Source organism: Dama dama, chromosome 28, assembly GCF_033118175.1.
Source record: "Dama dama isolate Ldn47 chromosome 28, ASM3311817v1, whole genome shotgun sequence".
NCBI classification, from domain to species: domain Eukaryota; kingdom Metazoa; phylum Chordata; class Mammalia; order Artiodactyla; family Cervidae; genus Dama; species Dama dama.
The window spans coordinates 40056685-40082458 of NC_083708.1; the positions used below are offsets into that span (position 1 = coordinate 40056685).

Consider the following 25774-nt stretch of genomic DNA (forward strand, 5'->3'; position numbering starts at 1 on the left):
CATGAATTGACTATATTTTTAAAAGTCTAATGGGTTTAGGGAAGCCACTTGGGTCAAGAGAGCATACAATTTGAGATTTATCTCCTGAATTTCAACAATAAGAGTATAGGCATCATTTCCTTTCTTAAGTGCATGGTGGGTGCGTGCTCCGTCGTGTCCATTTCTTTGTGATCCTATGGACTATAACCTGCCATATTCCTCTGTCCTTGGGATTTCCCAGGCAAGAATACTGGAATGGGTTGCCATTTCCTACTCCAGGGGATCTTCTCCACCCAGGGATCGAACCCACGACTTCTGTGTCTCTTGGATTGGCAGGTGGATTCTTTACCACTGTATCACCTGCGTAGCCCCAAGAGAGACAAATCCACCTTCATCCCTGCACTTTGCTTCATTTCCATTGTTCTTCAGAACACCATCTTGCCTTTGCTATAGTTGCCTCAACAATCTTTGTAACACATCTTTCTCCCTCTAGTTTTGCCTGAACCTTAGCTGAAATGCAAATTTGATGTCATTACACTCTTTAAAACTTTTAGTAACTCCATAGTACTCTTAAGAATGAAATTTATTGTCCTTAATGAATTTAAACAAGGTCCCTCCTTACTGTTTGACCTAAACTCCATCCATTACTCTCCATACTCTCTGCTCCAGACACCAGTGAGTGAGTGAGTGAGTGAAAGTCGCTCAGTTGTGTCCAGTCTTTGTGACCCCATGGACTTTACAGTCCATGGAATTCTCTAGGTCAGAATACTGGAATGGGCCTTCTCCAGGGGATCTTCCCAACCCAGGGATCAAACCCAGGTCTCCTCAATCCACTGGTAAAGAACCCAGTGGATTCTTCACCAGCAGAGCCACCAGGGAAGCCCTCCAGACACCAGTTGTTGTTGTTGTGTTAGTCACTCAGTTGTGTCTGACTCTTTGTGACCCCATGGATTGTAGCCCACCAGGCTCCTCTGTTCATGGGATTCTCCAGGCAAGACTACTAGAGTGGGTTGCCATTCCCTTCTCCACCAGACATCAGTGAAATTCCTTTATTCAGCTTCCCTCTCCCCTGCCTCTGGGCCTTTGCACAATGCTAGTTTCATTGCTTAGAACTCTGTCTTTACTCTCCCAAACACTCCACCAATTTTCTTTTCAAGACCTCTCTATTAATCCTCTAAACCCTGGCTCAGATATCACTTACTTCGGGAAGCTCATCTTGAACCACCACTCCAAGTCTGGACTCTAATGCTTCATGGTTCTCTGCTCAGATCAAGTCATTTGACATCACTCTTGATTTTTACATGGGCGTACCATCTTGTTCTGGGGCAATTAGCATTGAGATCATTACTGCTAATGTCAAGTGCAAAAACCTCACTTTGATACAGTTGAGTTGGGTAGGTTAACCCCCAACATTTATGTATGTGTGTGCTCAGTCCCTCCAGTCGTGTCCAACTCTTTGTGACCCCATGGACCATAGCCTGCCAGGCTCCTCTGTCCATAGGATTTTCCTGGCAAGAATACTGGAGTGGGTTGCCATACCCTCTTCCAGGGGATCTTCCAGATCCAGGGATCAAACCCGCTTCTCCTGGTCTCCTGCATTGCCAGGTGGATTCTTTACCACTGAGCCCCAAGGGAAGCCCATTTATGTATGTATGTATGTAATTTTGGCCATGTCTCATAGCTTGCAGGAGCTTAGTTCCCCAGCCAGAGATTGAACACACATTCTCAGCAGTGAAAGCATATAGTCGTAACCACTTAACCACCAGGGAGCGCCCAGAACATTTTTAGACAAAGGAGAAATTCAGAATTACTATTACTTCTTGGATTAGATGTAAGGATTCTTCACTGAAGAAATAAAATGTTGAAATGAAATGTTTAAATAGCAGACTTTGTAAATAGCTGCTAGCCTATAATGATAGCCTGTGGTAAATATCAAAAGCATAGTCCTTTCCAATTACTAATTGGTGTTCAGGAGGTTTATTACATGCTTAGCACTGGGAGTTCATTAAGAGAAGCACCTTCAGGGTATCTGGCCTACTCAAGTAATGAAATCTTTGGAAAATATAAACTTTTTATTAAATGACTTGTCAAAAATCTCAGAAATGAGATCTGCATAATATTTGCAGGTCAGTACAGTTGTTGGAACTCCTGGTTAATAGATTTATTTGGAGGCAACCTTTTTATGTTATAGAAGAGAGTGACTAATTCAGTTACTGCTCTATCAAAAAGCAAAAATTAGTACTATCTAATGACTTGAAGGGCCTTGGTAGGACTGAATTAGGATATATTAAAATTATTTTTCTTTTTATGTAAGGCAGCATCAAAATAAACTGAAATTTTCTTTAAAAAAAAAAATCCTAATGGGAGCTTCCTATTCAATTTCAACATATATATCTTCAAAATTTATGAAGTATCAGATATGAACATATATGTATACATATATACATATGAATATATACACATGTACACATACAGTTTGCAGTTCTAATTTGCATTTAAATGTTTTAAACCATTTTTGCTTTAGCTAGATGCATGCTTTTCCCTTGCCTCATTAAAAATTAGTAAGGCAAACATTCTCCATTTTGCAAATAATATAATTTTAATATCATAGCCAAGGTTATGCCCTACTAGACAACTAACCCTCACTGCTGTTTTCTTTCCAGAAAATAAAATCACAGTTGAAATCTTCTAGAACCAGTCATCATTTTTCACATACTTCCTTCATTAAGTAGCTTTATCGCTCACAACCCCTACATCAAGTCATTTATGTTTCCAAGTTACTCATGTATAATCAGTTTATCTTGGAGGGTATGTCATATTGCTGCAAATTGGATGATTTTCTGTGTTTATTTTTGCCTGTTTGTTTGTTGCTGAGTGGGCTTTAGATTATACTGTTTTGTGGCTCTGCTCAGAGAAAGAGCACTTGGAAGCCTCTGTAGCCTTTTATTCTATGTTAATACTAACCTCCAATTACTTTTCTTGACCAGATATTTGGGTGCTTCAGCAATTTATAAAAAGTATATGAGAACATATAATCTTATTTATCTGGAGAAGATAAATAAAAAGTAACCATTTTAACCTTCTGCTTTTAAAATGTGACAGTTTAAGAGCTAAAAAAGTAACTCAGTCTTCTCTGAGACATTGTAACCTCTCCTCTAAGACTGAAACTTATACTCATCTATGAGCCCTAGTTCTGTGTCTGTCAGTATTCATTGACTTAAACTCCACTTGTTTCTGATAGAATGTTCCAACTTTTTTTTTTTAACCTGAGCATGTAAGGTTGAATATACAGGGCAAACATGGAAAAAGAGATCTAATTTAGGAGTTGATATATTTTTTTAAAGAAGTTAATGGAGCCCTGTAAGCAACTAGTTTTGACAGAAGACTTGAGAGATTTGTGTTCCAGATCCAACAATGTCAGTTGTGTGCCTTTATGATCTGTTTTTTCAAGTTCCTCATCGGGTTTCAGAGAGAGAGATTCTTTCTTTAGACCCAGGGCACTTATGAGGAAACATTGGATATTTTAATGCTTTCGAATATACTTGGGAAGAAGAAAATTTAGAGATCTGCTACCAAGGCTTATTATCTGGGTAGGAGAGTTGATACTTAAAGTTTCTACATAGTTTACCAAAAATAATTTTTAACTGAATGTAGGTCATGGTCTCCTTCTTGTTTCTGCATTTTATGGCCCAATCAGCTTTGTTTGGGCATTTTTGGAAAGAAAGAAGGGAAATTTCAAGACTTCCTAAAATGTGAAGCAAATTTGATTTCCTCCTAGAGGTGTCGGAGTCAGCCTAGAGGTTGGTTGCCCTTTGGCAGGTAATTGGACCTGAACGGGTGGATGGAGGGCAGGCTCTCGACTGCTGATGCTGGGTCAGGGGTACACATTTGCCTTTCACTGAAGTCCGACGGTTCAGGCTGCACCTTCCAGCCACACTGTAGGCTGACATCCCGGCAGACCAAGCCCACTAGGGACCAGAGGATTGAGCTCCTTGGGGGAAGTACGGTTGGTCCCTAGAGGTTGTTTTTCGCCCGGCGGCATTGACTGCCCCGCCAGCGTCCGCCCCTCCGCGCCGAGGAGGCGGGGCGCCGCGGCGCTGAGGGCCCCATTGGCGGTCGCGGCCGTCGACTCAGCTGAGTGACGGCGAGGGCGGGGCCGCGTGGCTTGTTTGTTTGCGCCGCCCCGTCCCGCCCCGCGCCGCCTCGGCCGTCAGCGCTGACTGAGGCTGCAGCTCAGATCTAGGCTGGCCGCCAGCCCAGCGCTCAACTCTGCGCTGTTGCGGTTCCTCTGCGCGTCCGCCACTGTCCCCGCGCCGACATGCGCCTGGCTACAGCCGCGAACGAGGCGTATACGGCGTCTCTGGCCGTTTCGGAGCTGCTGGGCTGCAAGCAGTGTGGTGGGAGCCACGGCCAGGACGAGGTACCCGGGCGAGGGACCGGGCGAGAGGGCGGGTACCCAGCCGACTGTCTGGGCTGCACGGAGTCGCGTCGCTTCTCTGCCCTCGCACCCTAACAGCTTCGGAGAACGCTCCCCAGGGAGGGCGGCTCTGGAGCTACCGCCTGGCCGGCGCCCTGCCCGGCGGGGCGTGGCGGGCTGGCCCGCGCTCCTCAGGTGAAGGGGCGGCCAGTGGTGGGTTGGGGGGATGTTTGCCACTGTGAGTCGTCCCCGGGCAGAAAGTGCCACGGCTGGACGAGAAAGCTGTCTGAATCATTTAAATGGAAGTCTCCAAAACGTAAATAACGTTGTCTTCTGTACAAGTCTCCACAAGTCAGAAACTGAACAAACTCTAGTCCCGAGGTCGAACAGCCTGTGGATTTTTACCCCCTCGACGTCTTGTCAAAACAGATTATTTGGTGACCCTCACTCTTTGCCTTTTTCTTTAAAAAAGAAGAAAAAAAAAATGCATCTTGGTCAGTTTTGTCTAGAATAACTATGTTCTGCCAGCTCTATGACGTTATGCACAGCGCTTACTTTTGTTTATTAACGTTTCTTTTGTGTCTGAATTGGCCTTCAGAAAGAGCTATTTAATTGTGACATTTTGTATTTTTCCTAAGCGGTTACAAATAGGGCACCAATTGAATATCCTGCGGCATGCAGGATCTAGTTCCCTGATCAGGGATTGAACCTAGGGCCCCTGCATTGAGAGACTGGAGCCTTAGCCACTGGACCACCAGGGAAGTCCCAAAGGGCACCAATTGAAAGTTACTAGTACAACTTTAACTCAAATTTTAGCCTTTGATTCAAATGGTAGCAAGGGCGAAAGAGAAATAGTAATTAAAATTGAATTGAAATCAGAATGTTTTAAGTATTGACTTCGTTCAAGAAATGTAAATACGAGGTAATTTCTCTGCACTATTCCCCACTAAAATGACTGTTAGTATTTATATGTTTTTTGTAAATGGAGTCTACACTATGAGTATACCACATATATTCATATAAACTTAAATGAAGACACTTTCTCCTGAAGGTTGTAGATCACCAAACACTTCTGTATTTTAACATTCATGTTTACATAGCATGCTCCTTGTTTCCAGATAATACAGCAAAGTAAAAAGAGTCTCATGACTGTTGCTTTGAAACTTTACTATAGAGAGAAAACTGTTCAAAAGTATTGAAATAACATTTACAATTTCTGTTTCCAGGCCATAACAGATCTTTGTCATTTTGAGAAGTGAGCCTCTTGATTGTGCTTGAATCTGTTCTTTCTAGTGGTATTTGTGTGTAGAATCCTGGTTCTTGCCCAGATCTAGAATCTCTAAATATAGCCATGTAAACTGGAAGATAAAAGAGATACATTTTATCTTACACACTGATTAGAGAGCCTATGGGATTGTGTTCAGGAGACCAGGCAGTTTTGTGTAGTTGTATTTCATTTTTAAAACATCCAACATATGGGAAGATAAATTAGGAAGTAGTGCTTTATAAGAAAACTTATTCACTTTACAAAAGAATTAATAACAGAACTCTTTCAAATAGCAAATTTCCACAGTGCCTTTAAGTTAAAACACCTTTCAGAAATGGAACTCCTGACTAAAGTGTAGGGCACACATAAGAGCCTAAGTCAGCCTTATAAATCCAGTACTTCGAAATCAGTTGAGTTTTTATTTTTCTAGGATGTAGTTCATAGAATACCAGACACTGGAAAAAGAGATACCTGAACTTTAAATATTTCTAAATTCCCTATAAGAGGTAGTGACAAATTTAGAAGAAGCACTAGTACATTTTGTTATAATAGGGAGATTTCTTTATAAGGCTTTTGAATTTCTTCATTTCTATTTAAAAATTTCAAATGTCAGAAGGCTAGCATCCAGCTATAGGCAGTGATTCCCCTAAACAAGGGAGAGTGGGATGGGAAGTCTTATTTTTTTACACAGTATATTTTTGCCATGTTGAAATGTGTTTCAGAAAGAACTGCTTTTGTAATGTTTTACAAATCAAAGTTAGCATCATTGTTGCTATTATCAGTATTAAGACATCTAGATAGTTTTAAAATGTGCCAAGTGCAGTGAGAAAAAATAAAATGATTCAAGAGATCTGTTTTTACTTTTCAACTAGTTTTGCAAATGGATAGATGTGTAAGCCAATAAATGCTCTCATTTTGTGTTTGTGGCAAATTGTCCATTCCTTTGCTTAAAGATATTTACATAGATTCATAAATGTATCTCTGACAAATTTGAAAAATCTGATTAGAACAATACATTCAGTACATAAACAGATTTACACAGTGAATATATCACATACATCAGTCATTCTTTGGTACTGTCAACATTTGCCGAGAATTTTCATGTTGTGAAAATGAGAATGTTAGTATCATACACTGGAGAGGAAACAGATACCACGTCAGAGATTTGCAGAAATGTTGTGATGGCAGAAGCGGTTGCTATCTCTTTCAAAGACGCTGATTAGGAGGACTGTTGAGAGGAGAGGACTGTTAGTTCCCATGTTAGATTTCCCAGCCACACCTTCACCAAGAGTCAGTGAGGTTTTGTGCTGTGATTAGCACATACATCTGCTTCACAACAAGATCATTAGCTGTTGGCAACTTCGGCCTCCTTGAATCTAAATTGGCCAAAATTTGTTCTAAATCTGTAATTCAGTGTCTTAGATACATATGAAGGCACAATTGAAGTAACCTTTAGGAAGTTACAAAAGGCACTTAGTTTGGCTTTCCATAAGCCAACTATTGAAGACCCATAGTGCCTTAAAAAAAAATAATAATAATAATCAACACCTGCTAGAAAACAGGGTAGCACTATTTTGTCATGTGACTAGGAAAAGAAGTGTTTCAAAAGGGAGTTTTCCAGAAATCTGAAACTTTTAACCCTTTAGAAGTTGAGAATACTATTGTATAATAACAGTGGTATCTAAAAGGACCTTTAAGTATCAAAAACTCTTAAAGAAACTCTTGAGAGTAATTAAAGACACCAACTCTAGAAACAGACTTCATGGATGTTTTCAAGATAATTGTCACCTGTTTACTTTTTCCAGAGGTTAGAGAACAGTTTGTGTGCAACGGGAAGCTCGATGGAATCAATTATCTGCTTTCTGATAGAATCTGAATTAGGATAAATTGAGATACAGCTCAGAGCTCATAAAATTCTGTTTTACTTAGAACTAGCCTTAAGTAAAACAATGAAATTAGAATATTGAATATCTAAGACTCCTTTCCATTCCTTTCATTCAGTTTTTCTTTTCTGTCCCCTGCTTACCTGTTAGACTGGTACCTCATCAAAGAATGAATGTGATCTTAACACTGAGAGGTTATTAGCATGAAAAGTGAAAGTCGCTCAGTCAAGTCCAGCTCAGTCATGTCCTACTCTTTGTGACCCTGTGGACTGTAGTCCATGGAATTCTCCAGGCCAGAATACTAGAGTGGGTAGCCTTCCCCTTCTCCAGGAGATCTTCCCCACCCAGGGATCGGACTCGGGTCTCCCGCATTGCAGGTGGATGCTTTACCAGCTGAGCCACAAGGGAAGCCTGGTTATTAGCATACCAGGTGTATAATACATTCCTAAGAATGTTTACTTTTTCTTAACATCTTGTTTTAAAACAATTTTTCATTCTTAAAAAAAATTTTTTCTAAAGAAACTGGGAAGGAAAGATTTGACCTGTGAAGGCAAAGAAGAGGGGAAACAGTGGTACCAGTATAGCTACTAAATTTGGCTATAGGGATAGACTTTCAAAGAGAATTATATAGGACCACTGGTAAAGACACTTGGCATACCTATAGGAAAATATTCCATTTCTGAAACATTGATAAGCACTTGCTTAGAATTATAAAGCTAGTGTTGTAATATTAATAGTTTGATATATACACTATCTATTTGGTATAGAAATAAAACCAAATAATACACCTTAACCTCTTTGTTTCAAAGCCTGTGTACTAACAATCTGGTCTTATTTTAAAAAATACACACATACACACAATCCACATGCTGCTAATGTATGTATAAGATAAAGTCCCAGAAATGGAATCTCTAATTTTTTTCCTTTCCTCACAAATAGTAATATATACACTTTGCCTTTTTCCCCCCTACATAATATACCCCAGAGATCTTTTAAAGCCAACTTGTATACAGCTGCTTCATTCTTTGTAAGGACCTCATGCTGTTCTGGAGAAGGCAATGGCAACCCACTCCAGTGTTCTTGCCTGGAGAATCCCAGGGACGGGGGAGCCTGGTGGGCTGCCGTCTATCGGGTCGCACAGAGTTGGGCACGACTGAGGCGACTTAGCAGCAGCAGCAGCAGCAGCATGCTGTTCTAGTCTATGGTCATAGTAAGCTTTATTGAAACAGTCCTCTACTGATGAGCACTTAGGTGGTTTTATATCTTATACAATTGTAAACAGGGTGACAGTATACTTTTACATATGACATTTCAAAAATGTGAGCATAGGTTAATGTCTACGATGGAATTGTCAATTAGGGTATGTAACTTAAATTTTGATCAGTATTTCAGATTGCCCTCCTGGAAGTTGCAGTAATTTGTACTTCTTATATATTTCTTGATCTTTTTTCCTTACATTTTAAAACACTCCCATTAGAAATGTATAAGTATTGAATAGCTATTTCTCCACCCCCTCTCCAACATAGTCTATCATCAAACTTTTTGATCTTAAGCAGTCTTTTAGGTGAAAAATTGTATCTCAATGTAGTTAAACAGCAGTTGTTTTGTGAAGATTGATCATTTTTTCAGATGTCTATGTATCCTTTTCTTTGAACTGTTTATGTCCTTTGTTCATTTTTTCTATCAGGTTCTTGGGTTTTCTTAGTGATTTGTTATTATGTATTTTTTAAAAAGCCCTTGTCTGTGTGAGTTACAAACATATTTCCAAGTTTTCTGTTTGTTTAACTTTATATATGTTTATTTTTCCCATATGAAAGTATATTTGGCATCAAACTTATCAGTCTTACATTTTTTGACTTCTGGGTTTTGTTACATTTTTAGATCTAACTGCACAAGTATTTTCTTCTAATATTGTAATTTTTTTTTACTTACAAATGATTTATTGTGTATGTAAAGTACATACACAATATGTACTTAAAGTATGATTTAAGGCTGCAGTTTCACTTTTTTCTGAGTGGGTCCCCAGTTGTATCAAAATCATTTGTTGAATAATCCATTTCTCTTTCTTTGAAATGACATCTTTTTGTATACTAAAGTTTCAGGAATAGTGTCTTATGTATAAAATGAATAATAAACCCCTGAAAAGTGGGGTGTGTTGCTAAAATGCATTTTGTTTAAATAAGATAGTAAAGAAATTAAAAAGGGTAAATATTAATTTTAGCCTTGAAATCTTGCCCATAATATTTTCTTTGAAATGTATGTAATTAGATCAGAAATTCAGCAGTTAGAAAAGCCAACAGAGTCATCATTTTATATAAATAGCTGCATTTCTGTATTGAATAGAAGGAATGTGGGGTTGTTTCCTTACATTTATTATAGGATATTAAATTGAGACACATACATAGCTGGACCAGTAAATTTAGTGCCTCCTCAGTGAAGGATATGGTTAAGAGACATTACTTCCTTCAGTATAAGTAAGTGTGTAATTATCAGAGTAAAAAATCACTGACCTCTAATACAAAATTACTTGAAACCTATATAAAATTTTAGATTTAGTTTGCAAATAGAGCCTACTTCAAATCTGAATCTTGAGTTCTACTGATTAAGATTCTCTTCGATTTTTTCCTGCCTGCCTAAATCAATTCTGCTCAAAAGGTTTCCATTCACTTGGACCAAATTTCTTGAATTGCTGCCATATGTTCTTCTCTGTCTGCATCACTGCGCCGCCCACCGCACCCCCCCCCCCGCCCCGCCCTGCCCAACCTCCCACACCTTTTTTTCTCCTTTAAAAGAAAAGCATCTGGTTTATATCATGAAGGACTTTTGGAAGCAGTAAAGAGAGGATGGAAATAGTATTTGTATGTAATTATATAAGCAAGGGTTAATATTTAGTTGTTAAAGAAGGTGGGTTTGTTTGCCTAGAGACAAGACAGATAGGACATGAACTCAAAAAAAAAGGGGGGGGGGCGAATTATATTTTGGTTTTGTTTCTATAAGCATATTGCATTGAGGGAAAAGCTGGTATGGTAATAGTCAGTTTTTGTTAACCATAGTACATTGTCACACAAAATACAGAATTCTAGGTTCCCTATGTCAAAGGGTAGAAAACCGTTTCTTAATTAGTTGAGCTCAAAAATATAAGTGAAGTCAATGAGATCCTATAAACTAAAAATTTAAGGAAAACTCACAAAATTAATTTTTCTAAAATTGTTTTACTCAACCACAGAGAAACCATGTCCTGCAGCACTTTCTCTTTTGTGGGTTTAAATAACTTTTATTTTTCATAATATTTCTGTTCTTGTGAAGTATTATTGTAGATGTAATAATAATTATACTTCTTTCAGTTTAAGCTATCTAGGTGGAGATTATGACTTTTTCATTTCCTGACAAGATGCACAGGGACTGATATTTTGGTTGCTTGGGTTTTGGCTGTATAAACACATTGGTCTTATTTTGTATCTCTGACAGTCCACAGGGTTGGCTGGTATGTGCTGAACTTTCTGTCCTAGACTTTCTGCCAAGTACTTTATGCAAAACTCTGGTTTTAGTGAAACAGGTTTTATTGTTTTTAGTTAGATTCTTATTATAAACTGTTGTCAGCTATGTGATGCAAAAAGAGGACCATATATATGGTCATGAAAACAAACCACGAAAACAAGCCAGGCTCTGTTCAACTGGTTGTTTTTTTCTCCCATTCCTGTGGCCTCAGTTCATGTTGTTTACTGCTAGCAGCCTGAGATGGTGTAATTTTCTTTTCTAGGAACTTGGAATTAGAATTCCTCGACCACTAGGACAGGGACCAAGCAGATTCATCCCAGAAAAGGAGGTATGTTGTTTGTAAAAGTACATAGTGAACTGTATGCTTTTAAGGAAAAGCTTTCATGACCCACATCTTGGCATCTGAACAACTGTTGGTCAACAATATGCTTTACACAGAGTTGATCATTGTTAATCATCATGCTTTGGCAGTGAATCTGTAGGATTAGAAAGCTATTATAGTCACTTTGATTTCTAGTATTTCATGACACTTTTCTAACACCCATAATTAATCAAGCAAAGGCAAGACTTGTTTTTGACCAATGATATGCCACCTGCTTATATTTAGATGTTGTTTAAGTGTGCCCATACGCTGAGTTACTTGGTCTTGGCCAACTCCACAGGCTGGTTATCAATGCTAGCTTAGATCTTTAATTCTAAAATGTGTAAATGCTTCTATGCTTTGTTTTCACAAGGATTGTTTACTGTTAGTTAATTTTGGTTCTCTAAATTGTGGGAGTGTAGGTGTTGTTAAAAGGAAAGGCATTAGTGTCTGCAAGCTCTGCAAATTTGATCATTTAAATCTGCTTCTTTATCTGGATTCTGGCCAAGCCTACAAGCAGCCTATCTAGATGACCATTGTTGTTTCTCCCCTGCTACATGATATATGACTGTTTATTCTCCTATCTTGCAACCAGTTGAGTTAAATTTGTAGAATTATAACATCCTTTTCTTAAGCCAAATTTAATTGGCTTTTAAATGACACACACAATGCAGTGTGCATGCATGCTTTATTTCTCCCCCTTCCATGTTTTCTTTAACACTGATTTACAATTTCTGTAACCATGGTTTTCCTCTCTTTCATACAGATTCTCCAAGTGGGGAGTGAAGACGCACAGATGCATACTTTATTTGCAGATTCTTTTGCTGCTTTGGGTCGTTTGGATAATATTACCTTAGTGATGGTTTTTCACCCACAGTATTTAGAAAGTTTCTTAAAAACTCAACACTATCTACTGCAAATGGATGGGCCATTACCCCTACATTATCGGCACTACATTGGAATAATGGTTTGTAAATAATCTCCTTTCTCCCTGCTTTATTAATATTTTTAAGATATGGTTAATGCTTCAAACACAGGAATAAATACTTATATTCCAGCTTCTAATTGGATTCCTGTTAAGCAGTATCTGTTTTTCCTCTTTCTAAATAATAGGAAAACTAATATGTATTTACACTTTGTTGAGTCCATGGAATTCTCCAGGCCAGAATACTGGCGCGGGTAGCCTTTCCCTTCTCCAGGGGATCTTCCCAACCCAGGGATTGAACCCAGGTCTCCCCCATCGTGGGCGGATTCTTTACCAGCTGAGCCACCAGGAAAACCTAAGAATACTGGAGTAGGTAGCCTTTTCCTTCTTCATCAGATCTTCCCAACCCAGGAATCAAACTGGGGTCTCCTGCATTTGCAGGCAGATTCTTTACCAGCTGAGCTACCAGGGAAGCCCTTATTGAGAACCATTTCCTACTAAATAAGAAAATAAAGTAGAAAACAAGATTATTTCACTGCTATATAAATAGTTCAGGTTAACGTAAGTGGTTTTTACCCATGTTCAATTTATAAATAAGATTCCATTGTTTTATGGTTGGCATCTTAGTTGAAATTTCTTCTTAGCAGGTTCTGACAATAGGTATAGAATTTTTCTAAAATTCAAATACTTTTATCAGATATTTTTTGTTCATGGGATATTTTTGAGGTGTTTTCTATAGCATATGTGAATTTTAGAATGTTTATATGAAAACTTCATTTCTGTAGTGTATGGAAAATTTGAGAACATACTAATCAAAAAAATAACTGTTCTGCACATTGTAAAGAAAAAAAGACTTGTAGTTGTTCAAGATTTTAATATGTATAGTTAGAATCATCTTTTGTTTTCTCTTAAGGCTGCAGCAAGACATCAGTGCTCCTACTTAGTGAATCTCCATGTGAATGATTTTCTTCATGTTGGTGGAGACCCCAAGTGGCTTAATGGTTTAGAGAATGCTCCTCAAAAACTACAGAATTTAGGAGAACTTAACAAAGTGTTAGCCCATAGACCTTGGCTTATTACCAAAGAACATATTGAGGTAAGCACAGAATATATTTAGGGTGTCTTTTATATTTTAATTAATAAGACTATTTTTTAAAGCAGTTTTAGGTTTACAGAAAAATGGCCCAGGGAGTTCCCATATTCTACCCACTTCAACCCTCCACCCCATCCCTGCCCCACCGCCCCCCCCCCCCCGCCCCGCCCCCGACACACACATTGTTTTCTTTATTACTAACTTCTAGTATTAGCATAGTACACTTGCTTCAATTGATGAATTAATAATGTCTGTAATTTATTTTGGGGTTCACTGTGTTGTACAGTTCTATGGGTTTTGACAAATGTATAATGTCATGTTATCCATCATTATGGTGTCACTTCCCTAAAAATCTCCTATGCTCCCCCTATTCATCTCTCTCCCTTCCTCATGAAACTACTACTCCTTTTATTGTCTTTATAGTTTTGCCTTTTCCAGAATGTCATATAGTTGGAGTCATACAGTATATAACCTTTACACACTAGCTTCTTGTATTTGTCAGTATGCATTTAAGGTTCCTCCATGACTTGATGACTCATTTCTTTTTATTGCTGAAAAATACCCCAATGTGTGGATGTACTACAGTTTGTCCATTCACCTATTGAAGGACATCTTGGTTACTCCCAGTTTTTGGCAATTATGAATAAAACTTCTGTAAACATTCACATGCAGGTTTTTTGATGGACATTAGTTTTCAACTCAGTTGGGTAAATAACTGGGATTGCTGGATTGTATGGTAAGCTTGTGTTTAGTTTTGTAAAAAACTGTGAAACTGTCTTCTGAGGTGGCTGTACCAGTTTGTGTTCCCACCAGCAATGGATGAGCATTACTGTTGCTTCACATACTTGTCAGCATTTGCTGTTGTCAGTGTTCGGATTTTAGCCATTCTGATATATGTAAAGTGGCATCTTGTATATCTTTGCAAAATACCATCTTAAACTAGTTTCTTCTGGTTCTATTGAAAGTGTTAAACACTCAAAAAAAAAAAAAAAAGTGTTAAACGCTCATTCATGTCCGACTCTTTGTGACCCCCATGGACTAGAGCCTGCCAGGTCCTTTGTCCATGAAATTCTCCAGGCAAGAAAACTATAGAGTGGGTAGCCATTTCCTTCTCCTAGGGATCTTCCCGACTCAGGGATCGAACACAGGTCTCCTCTATTCCAGGCAGATTCTTTACTATCTGATAATAAAGATAATAGAATAAAAGTAGATTGATTTTCTCTAAAAGAATCTGCCATGCAGTAGAAATTTTTAAAAATTTCTTTTTTTTAATAATTTATTGGCCATGCCATGAGGCTTATGGGATGGATCCTAGTTCCCCAACCAAGGATCAGACCTGTGCCCCCTGCAGTGGAAGTGCAGAGTCCTAACCACTGAAGTGCCAGGGGATTCCCTAGAGTATTTTAGATACTTTTATATAATTGAAGCATCTTATTTTCAAGGAGATATAAGATTTGAATATGATTAATGCAATGTCTGTTATATTGTCTAGTAATATAAAATTATACAATACTATAAAATAGATAATGAAGCAGAATGGAAACAGATTTGTAAGACTTTTAAGAATTGTAGACTTTACCTCGAGCATAATTTTTAAAATAAATATAATTTGACAATTTAGACATATTCAGAGTCAAGTTGTTCAAACCACTATCTTAAAAATTCCTTGAGGAAGCCTGATATTAAAGAAAAACAGGCATATTTTCCACAGTAGCTTCTACTTTAAACTCAAATTTATTACATTTGGTTTGAAACTTCACACTAACAACATAGTTAATGCATTCATAATCCATTGTCTGAAACACAGCAACTGCCTTAAACAAAATGTATTCTACTGCATTTTTAAATCAAGATTTCAGACAAAATAATAATGAATTAGTCATTATCAGATTATGTTAAGCTCAATTTTTTAAAATATATTCATAAAAATTAGCAAATTCTGAGTTCTACATGCCTCACATTGTCATTTTATCCTAAGTTTTATACAGTAACTAATCCTGTTTTCAGTAGATTAAATACCAAGATGAACTATATTCTTTCACCAACACCATACCCCAGTATAAAAATATATTCTCATTTTTTTCCCCAAGGGACTTTTAAAAGCTGAAGAGCATAGCTGGTCCCTTGCAGAACTGGTACATGCAGTAGTTCTACTCACACACTATCATTCTCTTGCCTCGTTCACATTTGGCTGTGGAATCAGTCCAGAAATTCATTGTGATGGTGGCCACACATTCAGACCTCCTTCTGTTAGTAACTACTGCATCTGTGACATTACAAACGGCAATCACAGCGTGGATGAGATGCAGGTCAACTCAGCAGGAAATGTTTCGGTAAGTATCTATTTGTTACAGGGTTGTTGTAAAACTAATCACAGTAATTGCTGTTGTATTATTTTTTGGCTTTTAGGAAAATTTACCCTGTTAAGTCCAAAAAGGTATTAGGCCCCCCGATCTATTCATTCAGCAAGCATTTGACTGCCTCCAAATGCTGAGCACTATAGTGTCTGATGCTAAGGGACATATACAAAATTATATGACTTATACATAATTATAAGACCCTCCAGGAGACTACATTCGAATAACTTCAGGACTGGAAGCCACCAGGATGTGCCAGGGCCAGCTAGTGTTGAATGGCTACTGAATGTGAGATGAGGGAAGACTGAAGAGAGGGGAACTTGATGATACAAACTGCCTGCTGCTGATCACATCCCATTCTTCCCTTTTTCACAAAAGAAACAGGCTGTCATCTCAATTGTTTATCTTTTAGAAGAGTTAATCAGCTTTGATCTGGAATTTCTCCTTTTAAAATACTTCTTCACGTTTTAACTTCTCACAAATATATATAGAACTGAATGTAAATTTATTAAAATGCTTTTACCTCTATTCCTTCTCTTCTCTGGCATTTATATTTTCTCAGCTTTGTTATTCCTTGGAAACAGATCACAATGAGTTGAATTTTCTGTAAGCAAGTTTTAACTCCTATATATGATGTGTCAAAATCCCCTCTGCATTCTTTAGCTGTAGTGAAAGAGCAAGGGTGTATATTTCCAAGTAGAAACAACGCTACAGCCTTCTTAATGCTTCGCACAGATTTTCTCAGTTTTATTATTCCTTGAAGACAGATTTGGACAGGTTGAATTTATGTTTGACTTTAACAACTACTTGACTGTTAACATATTATTTGACTGTTGGCAAGTTATCTACCCTCCCTGACCCCCCCATTCTTTCATTTATAAATAAAGGTCAAACACAAGGTTATTGCAAAGTTTAAGTGAAATGTCTCTAGAGAGGTAAAAGGCCTAGTACAGTGCTTAGGATTTGTCAGGTACTAAATAAGAGGTAGCATTTACATACGGTGAGATTAACACAGGAAGGAAAATCATTTTCCCAAGGTTGATTGCTGTGCTGTGCTGTGCTGTGCTGATAAGGCCCAAGACCATCAGTTTCACCCTCTTTTGAGCTATCTGGATTCATGTGAGAGGTCCACATATGGCCACTGATTATTTATCAAAGTTTAAAGGTTATAAGATGGACTAAGGGTGCGTACATCAGTTGCTAGGATGCTAAGAATTGGATTCTTTCCCCACCTTTGATTTAGTACGAGGCTAAAGAAGTAGTTCCTAGTTATCCCTCAATTAAATGAAATAAGAGTGAAATAATATAATTTTTAAAAAAAACTTCTCTAGTAGATAAGCTCCCTATTCTCAGGTGTTAAGTATTTTTAGTAATGATTTTTTTTAAGGTATGTACATTGTTTTTTAGACATAATACTATTGCACACATTAAAGACTTCTGTATAGTATAAATATAACTTTTTATATGCCTTGGAAAACCAAAAAAATTCTTGACTTGCTTTGTTGTGATACTCGCTTTATTCTAATGGTTTGGAACTGAACCCACAATATAGCTGAGATATGCCTGTCTATTGACAATATACCCAGTGTACAAAGTTGATGTAAAACCACTTTATATTTTGTATACCTTATTTGTTTTACTGAGCAAGTAAAAGTGTAACTCAGTTCTGTTTTAAACTGACAGGTAGTGTTAAATTTTAATTTTTAAAACTTAATGACAGTAATATTACTAACTTTTGAAATAAAAATTTAAACATTAGAATGTGTTCTTAAAATTTTTCTATTGTTTTAAATTTTAACATTTATGTATCTGTATATATGATAGGCCAAAATAATTGTTTTTGATTCATTCATGTGCATTAAAGTTATAAGATCTATTTTTCTTATATTGTATTAAGATGCAAATTCTTATGAGATAGACTTAATAAAATTCATTCCATGTTTGACATATGTAACAACCTTAATTGCACTTTTGTTTAAGGTAAGTGATTCCTTCTTTGAGGTTGAAGCCCTCATGGAAAAGATGAAGCAGTTACAGGAATGTCGAGAAGAAGAGGAGGCAAGTCAGGAAGAGATGGCTTCACGTTTTGAAATAGAAAAAAGAGAGAGCATGTTTGTCTTCTCTTCAGGTAAAAGCAACCATTACATAGTCAATGTCTATTATTTCCAAAAAAGAGTCCAATTTTTAAAGACAATTTAAATAAGTTTTTCTTGGTGGAATACAGTTGATTTACAATGTTGTGTTAGTTTCAAGTGTACAGCAAAATGAATCTGTTACACATATATCCACTTTTAGATTCCTTTTCCATACAGGTCAGTACAGAGTTTTGAGTAGAATTCCCTGTGCTATACAGTAGGTCCTTATTATATTAGTTATCTGTTTTATATATAGTAGTGTGTATATGTCAATCCCAAACTCCCAATTTATCCCTCCCCCTCCCCATACCCCCCCCCTCCCCCGCACACCCCAGCTGCATCCCAAACCCTTGGTCACCACAGGTTTTCTACAACTCCACATATAAGCTGTATTGTATGATATTTGTCTTTTTCTTTCTAACTTCACATAATAGGGTAATCTCCAGGTCCATTCATGTTGTGGCGAATGGCATTATTTCATTCTCTTTTATGGCTGAATAATAGTCCATTGATATATGTACTGCCTCGCGATCTACCGCCGTCAGTGGGCATTCAGGCTGCTTCCGTGTCTCAGCTATTATAAGTAGTGCTGCTGTAAACACAGGGGTGCAGTGTCTTTTTGAATTATGGTTTTCTCTGGATGCATACCTAGGAGTGGGATTGCTGGATCAGACGGTAGCTCTATTTTTAGTTTTTTAAGGAACTTCCCTACTGTTATCTATAGAGACTGCATGAATTTACATTCCCAACAACAGTTTTATAGCATTTATTGTTTGTAGATTTTTTGAAGATGGCCATTCTAACTGATGTGAGGTGATAACCTCACCGTTGTTTTGATTTGCATTTCTCTAATAATTAGTGATAATAAATATCTTTTCATGTGCCTATTGGCCATTTATATGTCTTCTTTGGGGAAATATCTGTTTAGCGCTTCTGCCCATTTTTTTTGATTGGGTTGTTTGGTTTTTCAATATTGAGCTGCATAAGCTGTATGTTTGGAGATTAATCCCTTGTCAGTTGCTTTGTTTGCAAATATTTTCTCTCATTCTGTAGGCTGTCTTTTTGTTTAGTTTATGGTTTCCTTTGCTGTGCAAAACTTCTAAGTTGAATTCGAATATGTCTTTCCTTTTAGAAAGGCTATTGCATAGGTAGTCCTACTTCCAGAAAAGGGAGTTAAAGTAAAAATAGACTAAGAGCAAGGATATTTGATTAGATTCTAAAATCACTGCTAATAAACTTTGTGAATGTTAAGTCATTTAGCATTGAGCATTCCTTTTTTTTTCTTTTCTTTAAAATGAGGAAGTTGCATCCATAAAGGCCTAATAGTTACTTCCAGCTTTAAAATTCTATAATTTGTGAAAAGGAGCTACTTATTAGATAACTAGCAGCTTAAACCCTTTGTTAAGCCTTTATCACATGTAACCTATAGGATTTAATACGTAAACTAGGTAATTTAAAGGAAAGAAGTTATAGTGTCAGTATATTTTGACAATAATACAGTGGGACAAAGAGTACATATTAAAACCAAGTTTAATAGCAAAGAAAAAATCAAATTTGTATAAATGGAGGTTTGATGTTAACCTGAGAAGTCTTTGATTCTGTTTACTTGAAACTATAATCTCATCAACTCCTAAACATGAAAATAATCTAAAAAGGCTTAGAGTGTTGAGCCTCTTTCCTGTATTCATTTCAGAAGTGTTTCTGTTAGTGTTAGTTGCTCATTTGTGTCTGACTCTTTGAGACCCCACAGACTATAGCCCACCAGGCTCCTCTGTTCATGGAATTTCTGAGGCAAGAATACTGGAGTGGGTAGCCATTCCCTTCTCCAAGTGATCTTCCTGACCCAGGGATCGAACTCATGTCTCCTGTGTTGCAGGCAGATTCTTTACCATCTCAGGCATCAGGGAAGCTGTTAGAGAGATCATTTTACATATTGTATGACATTAATATTCAACTAAAACTAGCCCAAGTGCTAAAGTTTAGAACACAGATGATTTGTTAATACCATAAAGATAATTTCAAAAGGGTATTCTTACTTGGAGTACATACTTTTAAATAGAGCCTAACATCTATAGAGAAGGGGATACAGAGGAAGAGAGGATCTGTGAAAGAGAGGAATGAAAAGCACAGTAAATGCAACCATGAGTATATTTTTTAACCTTGATATTCCATTTACTATTAAGCAACTTCTTTATAGTTTTAAGGCTTTATTTTAGTTGATATTGGTTACTAAGTATCAGAAAAAGGGTTATCCTATTTTTACTTGTTATAGGTAAAATGAATTTTAACTAGTATCCTGTTTTTGAAAAGCTTTCAGTAGCTTTTTTAAAAAATTATTTCAGATGATGATGAAGTTACACCAGCAAGAGATGTATCACGTCACTTTGAGGATACTAGTTATGGCTATAAGGATTTCTCTAGACATGGAATGCACGTCCCAACATTTCGAGTCCAGGTAAAATCACAACTTGTATGTACATGACTGGTTAGAAATCTCTCAATCTGACTTAAAATTAGCAAGAACCATCTGGATTTGAGAACAGAAAGAAATAACTTTTCTATGTACATGCAGTTCCTTAGGTATATTTATTATGTTGTTAAAGTTCATAAATCAGTTGCTCAGAATTCAAAACACTCACTCATAAAACAAAATTACAATAGTGGCTAGGTTCCCAGGTGGTGTACTAAAACTCAAAGTTCATAATATAACTAAGCAGTAAATAGTTGTGTTGGAACCTAGCTCGCATTTATAGCATTGTTTTACAGAGCATTAGTGTCAAAGTGAAGCCATTTCTGTGACAAGAGAAATGTCCTCACATTTCAGGCATTATGTGTGTGTGGGTAGAAGGAAAGAGGATGAGAAAATCAGAGTGAAACGTGCTTAAATTAGAACTTTTAGGGACAGCAAATTTGTTTTCTTTTAATTTGGGTGAGTTCTTATAAATATCATATAAAATAAGTCATGGTGATTACAATAACCTAATTCCCTGGTAAAATATGAACTGAATGTCATTTGAAGCAATGAGAATATTTGAGAGTTTCAAATTTAAATCTTGAAGAGGATTTTTATATAAATATATCTTATTCCAAAATTAAATAATGCCCATCTCTTAGAATAAAGTTTTAGTGAGGTAGGGAGTCAAATTATTGTTGGTAGACCCAGTTTGTTTAGCTCCATAATCATTAACTTTGAAATACACAGTAAAAATTCCCAGTACAATTCTGTGTATATTGAGTCCATGGAAACTTAGGGACCTTGTCATCCTCCAGGATACCAGGCTTCCTCTCTTTTTGCTTTGGCAGGAAGCTAAGTGCTTTGCAAATATATTGCAGGAGCAACAATTGCTATATCTTCTAGTTCCAGAATAAAAGTTGAGGATCATCAATTAGGAAACATCTATTCTATGCTGTAGTTTTCTAAGACTGCTTCCAATCCATCAGTAGATACATAGTGCATTTAAAATGTATTTCTTAAACAGTCTGTTATGAGTTGATAGTTCTAACTTGCCCAATTAGTAATTGGGCTAGTATTAAGTAATAACTTTATGAAATTATTTGGGAACTATGAGATTTTTTTTTTTCTTGGCTTAAGGAACTAACATTGTTTAAGGAGGCAGATTAGGCACAGGAAGAAATATAGAATATGTTACTTGGTAGTGAAGTTGTGTCATGAAATATAAATTACAATTGGAGAGATCATGTGGACTAGAAAAATTTTTTGGAGGCAGATTAGGATTTGACAGACTTGAATAGTTGAAAAGCATGAACATTGTAAGCAGATAAGACTGTAGGCAATAATTGAGCCTAGGTTGAAGGACAGAGTGAGGGGAGGTATCATAAACTGGCTGGGCTGCTGAAAGCTTCAAGCAAAGGATTTTTCTGATTAGTTGGAAGTTACTTTAAAATTGATCAGACTTGTAGGTTTTGACCACAGTGATGGCATAATATCAAAGAGGTGTTTTAGGAAAACAAGTATGGGAGTAACGTAGAAGTAGAGGCTTATTAAGTTTTGTTTGAGGTAGAAAAAAGGAAACAGGGAGATTTAATGTAGGAAAACTAATTAGAAGACGTAACAGAACTAAGAGGAAGGGGGGGTTAGGAGGAAAAAGAATGCGTGATGGATGTGTTCAATTAAAAATTTACAAAATTTGAAGACATTTGAATGCCTGCAGCAATATAAAAGGAGAGTGGCCTCCGAGTCATCTCTGGAGGCTGACGGGGGAAACAGTGAGAGAAAGCAGAATACGGGTGATGTGTGTGTAAGGCAGAGATTCCACTGGTTTTTAAGCTAGGTGAGTTGCAAAATTTAACTTTTGCATGTTGTGGTATAGAAATTGAAAACATCAAACTGGAATGCAAATGAAACAGAAAGCTAGGGATGTTCTAGAAAGAGACTAGATTTCAACTGCCAGTAGTCTCACTGCACCACAGAGCAATAGACATAGAACTATATTTGACCAGATTTTAATTATTCACGTTTGTTCTGTTCTCTGTATTTAGGACTATTGTTGGGAAGACCATGGTTATTCTTTGGTAAATCGTCTTTATCCAGATGTAGGACAGTTGATTGATGAAAAATTTCACATTGCTTACAATCTTACTTATAATACAATGGCAATGCACAAAGATGTTGATACCTCAATGCTCAGACGGGCTATTTGGAACTATATTCACTGCATGTTTGGAATCAGGTTAGTCTGTTTTCTTTCTTTTATGAAGAGATATTTTCTTTTAGGGAAATCATTCAGGTGCTTGAAACACATATGCAGATATACATGTTAATATACTCAGAACCATCCCCTCCCTAAGAGCTTATTTTTATGCTTTTTATGCTTCAGAAACTTGATTTTTTGCAGCTTAATGTGTTTCCTCTCACCTAGCTAGGCAGGAGGGAGAGTTAGGAATTAAGAGTTAAACAACAAGCAAGGTTGTCCAGGAGCATGGAGGAAGAGGCAGAGTTTGTCTCTGAACATTTATGTGTTTGTATCACTTTTATCTCTTGACACACTTGTAGTTCTGCCTTCGTGGAACTTAGCACTCTTAGAGTGCCCTTCTAAAGAATACCTACTCCCATGATACCTCATAAAATGCAAAACTTTCTTATCAGTATTATGCTATTTATATACACACACTATACACCACCTTTTTAACATACGCAACACTATGGTCCTTCCTGATTATTTTAGCTGTAAAGTCAGACTTTTCTCTTGGTTATTCATTTTTTTCAGTAGCCAGACTATTGACTTTAGACTCCTGAATGGTTATATAGAACCAACTTTACAAGAGTTTTCTCCCTTTTCCACTAAAAACCGAATAGGAGACAGAAGCTCCTTGGGTGTTGTAGAAAGTATCCTCCAGTGGGGCAGAGCAGACACTGGTGCCTGCGCCCTCCTGGCCTGAGTGTAGGTACTGTGAGGCCATCTTAGCGACCAGTTCTTTCCTCTGAGACACTTCTACTCTTTTTTTCTCATCTGACCCTAGAACCCCTGCAAACATGAAAAAGTATTTATTTATACATCATGGGATATAGCAATATTATTGTCTAATTTGTTAATTTCTTAATATCAATACTGAAACTGTTTCCAAAATTTATTCCTCAGTGTGGTTGCTTATTCACGATTGTAAGTATATACTGTTACTTCGGCACTAGCAAATTTTTTGTTCATCTCCCTGACTTCTCTATTTCTTACTCCTTTATACTCATTCATCCACCCCCAATTAAACATTGTAAAGCTCTTATTTTAGGGGACAGCTGCCTATATAAAGAGAAGAAAAGAATATATAACATTTACTATTGATGTCTGTACTTCTATAAGAAAACAGACTATACATCAAAAATATAGTAATTCTCACATTGTCTTATAACAGATATGACGACTATGACTATGGTGAAATTAACCAGCTATTGGATCGTAGCTTTAAAGTTTATATCAAAACTGTTGTTTGCACTCCTGAAAAAGTTACCAAAAGAATGTATGATAGCTTCTGGAGGCAGTTCAAGCACTCTGAGAAGGTATGTACCTGTTGTGTTTACTTTGTAACTTAGCAGTGGTTCTCATTCTCCTTCACCTAATCTAATGGGTCTCCAGCCCTTTCCATCACCTCTACTGACCCAGAGAAGAACATTCCGGAACAGCTGTCTTAGATATGCCTTGGAAGGGAACCTCATTATGGTTTAAAGCAGAGGTCCCCAACTTGCAGGCCAGGGATACCTGCTGCCAGATCAGCATGGCATTAGATTAAATGTAATGTGCTTGAATCATCCAGAAATCGGTTCTCAATGCCAAAAAGGTTGGAGACCACTGGTTTAACATAAAAGAAGAACGACAGGGAGAACAGATCTTCTGGCCTGTCTTCAAAGTTCAGGCTTAGGAGAAAGAAGAGAATCCTTGAACCGTCTTTACAGAAATTATTGAATGATTATTTGGCAGGGAAAGTTTATTATTCTAACAAACCTTCAAAAAGAGATGTGATCAAATATAAGCTCAAAACATATTTCCAAGAAAGATCAGATGGCTTTTGTTTTGAGAAATTGATACTCTGTTCAACAAACCCAAGACTCATGTTAAGCTATTCAGTGGTACACATAAAACATTACTTATATTTGGTGTTGATTAAATGCACTGAAACTGATTGTAAATGCTTATAACCATATCTTAAATAATGTTGTGTTTTATATTCAGGTTCATGTTAATCTGCTTCTTATAGAAGCTAGGATGCAAGCAGAACTCCTTTATGCTCTGAGAGCCATTACCCGCTATATGACCTGATGCCTTTCCTCCATTAAAGATGATGGAACGATCAGCAGATATAGTCTACAAGGGGAAGGTACTCAGCCCCAGGACCAATGGTAGATAAAAGAATTCAAAATCCATTGTGCCATGATTCCTTTAGTTTCTGCCATTTTACTGTGGAAACACCACTGCTGGCACAAGCAGTGAGTGCTCGGCAGCTTCAAGTTTAGAGCTGTGAAGAAGGGCTGCTGTTCACAGTATTTTGCTTTTTGACAGTACAAGATGCTGTATAACTGTTTTAATACAGCAAATAGTAACTCTCCAAATCCTGTTGCTTTTATGTTAAAAAATAACAAAAATTGGAGCATGCAAAGAATGGGACTTTGATAATGATATAAGCTTTTATACATAAAGAATTTTAGATATTGGTGCTGCTATTCCTGCTGGTGGAATGAATAGAGTGGCTGTTCCGGTTAAGCTATCAGTAATAAGGTGAACACTGCTACTATCTGAGCCTACATACATTAAATTTGTGTGGTTTCAAATTAAACTTACTTATATGTTAATTTTTTTGCATCTAAAATTACTCACAGCTCATCAAAGACCATTATGATGGTAACAGCTCATTTTTTTCATAGTTTTTTTTTTAATTCAGTTATTGGATGATATTAAATTACAGTGGCATTCTTAAAGAGTTCTTCAAAAGGCAATCTTACATGAAAAAAATGTTTAAATTATAAGAAAAAGCTGGCTACCTTTTGATATGCTGTTTCCCAAGGTTCTATGACACTGGAGGGCAGCTGTCTTGTGCAGTGTTTTTGTTTCCAGCACCGAAGTTATGGGAAATATTGTGTAGCTGCTGCTCAGTCCCAGGTGCATTCTGCCCCTCTGCTCCTGCCCACCTCATGGTCCCCCCTTCAAAGATTGTGCAGCTCCTTAAATAATAAAGCTGGAAAATATTTTTAGTCAGGTTATCAAATTTGATTTACAAAAATGCTAACTTTGAAATGCAAACAGGCTTGAAAAATGTATTAAGTACTTTGTATTCTGGAAGCGTGAATTGCTTTTGAAGTCTGTCAGTATTATTAGTATTTTTCAATAAAGAATAATTTTTCTCCAATTTTA

General features: G+C 37.0%; 1 protein-coding gene across 2 annotated transcripts in view; it reads left to right on the forward strand.

Moving 5' to 3' along the window:
• SESN1 (sestrin 1) overlaps nt 1–25774 on the forward strand; it is a 107642-nt gene extending 81868 nt beyond the window's left edge. Inside the window, exons 1-10 of one of the 2 annotated variants that reach the window (XM_061131795.1) lie at nt 4187–4399; nt 11307–11372; nt 12172–12372; nt 13244–13426; nt 15514–15756; nt 17761–17908; nt 20258–20370; nt 22416–22606; nt 23784–23928; nt 24599–25774. In XM_061131795.1, the coding sequence (XP_060987778.1) occupies nt 4298–4399; nt 11307–11372; nt 12172–12372; nt 13244–13426; nt 15514–15756; nt 17761–17908; nt 20258–20370; nt 22416–22606; nt 23784–23928; nt 24599–24685 (1479 nt within the window). In that variant the 5' untranslated portion in view covers nt 4187–4297 and the 3' untranslated portion in view covers nt 24686–25774. Of the gene's footprint in view, nt 1–4186; nt 4400–11306; nt 11373–12171; nt 12373–13243; nt 13427–15513; nt 15757–17760; nt 17909–20257; nt 20371–22415; nt 22607–23783; nt 23929–24598 lie in introns of those variants that run through there. The other variant, XM_061131794.1, reaches the window with a different exon arrangement.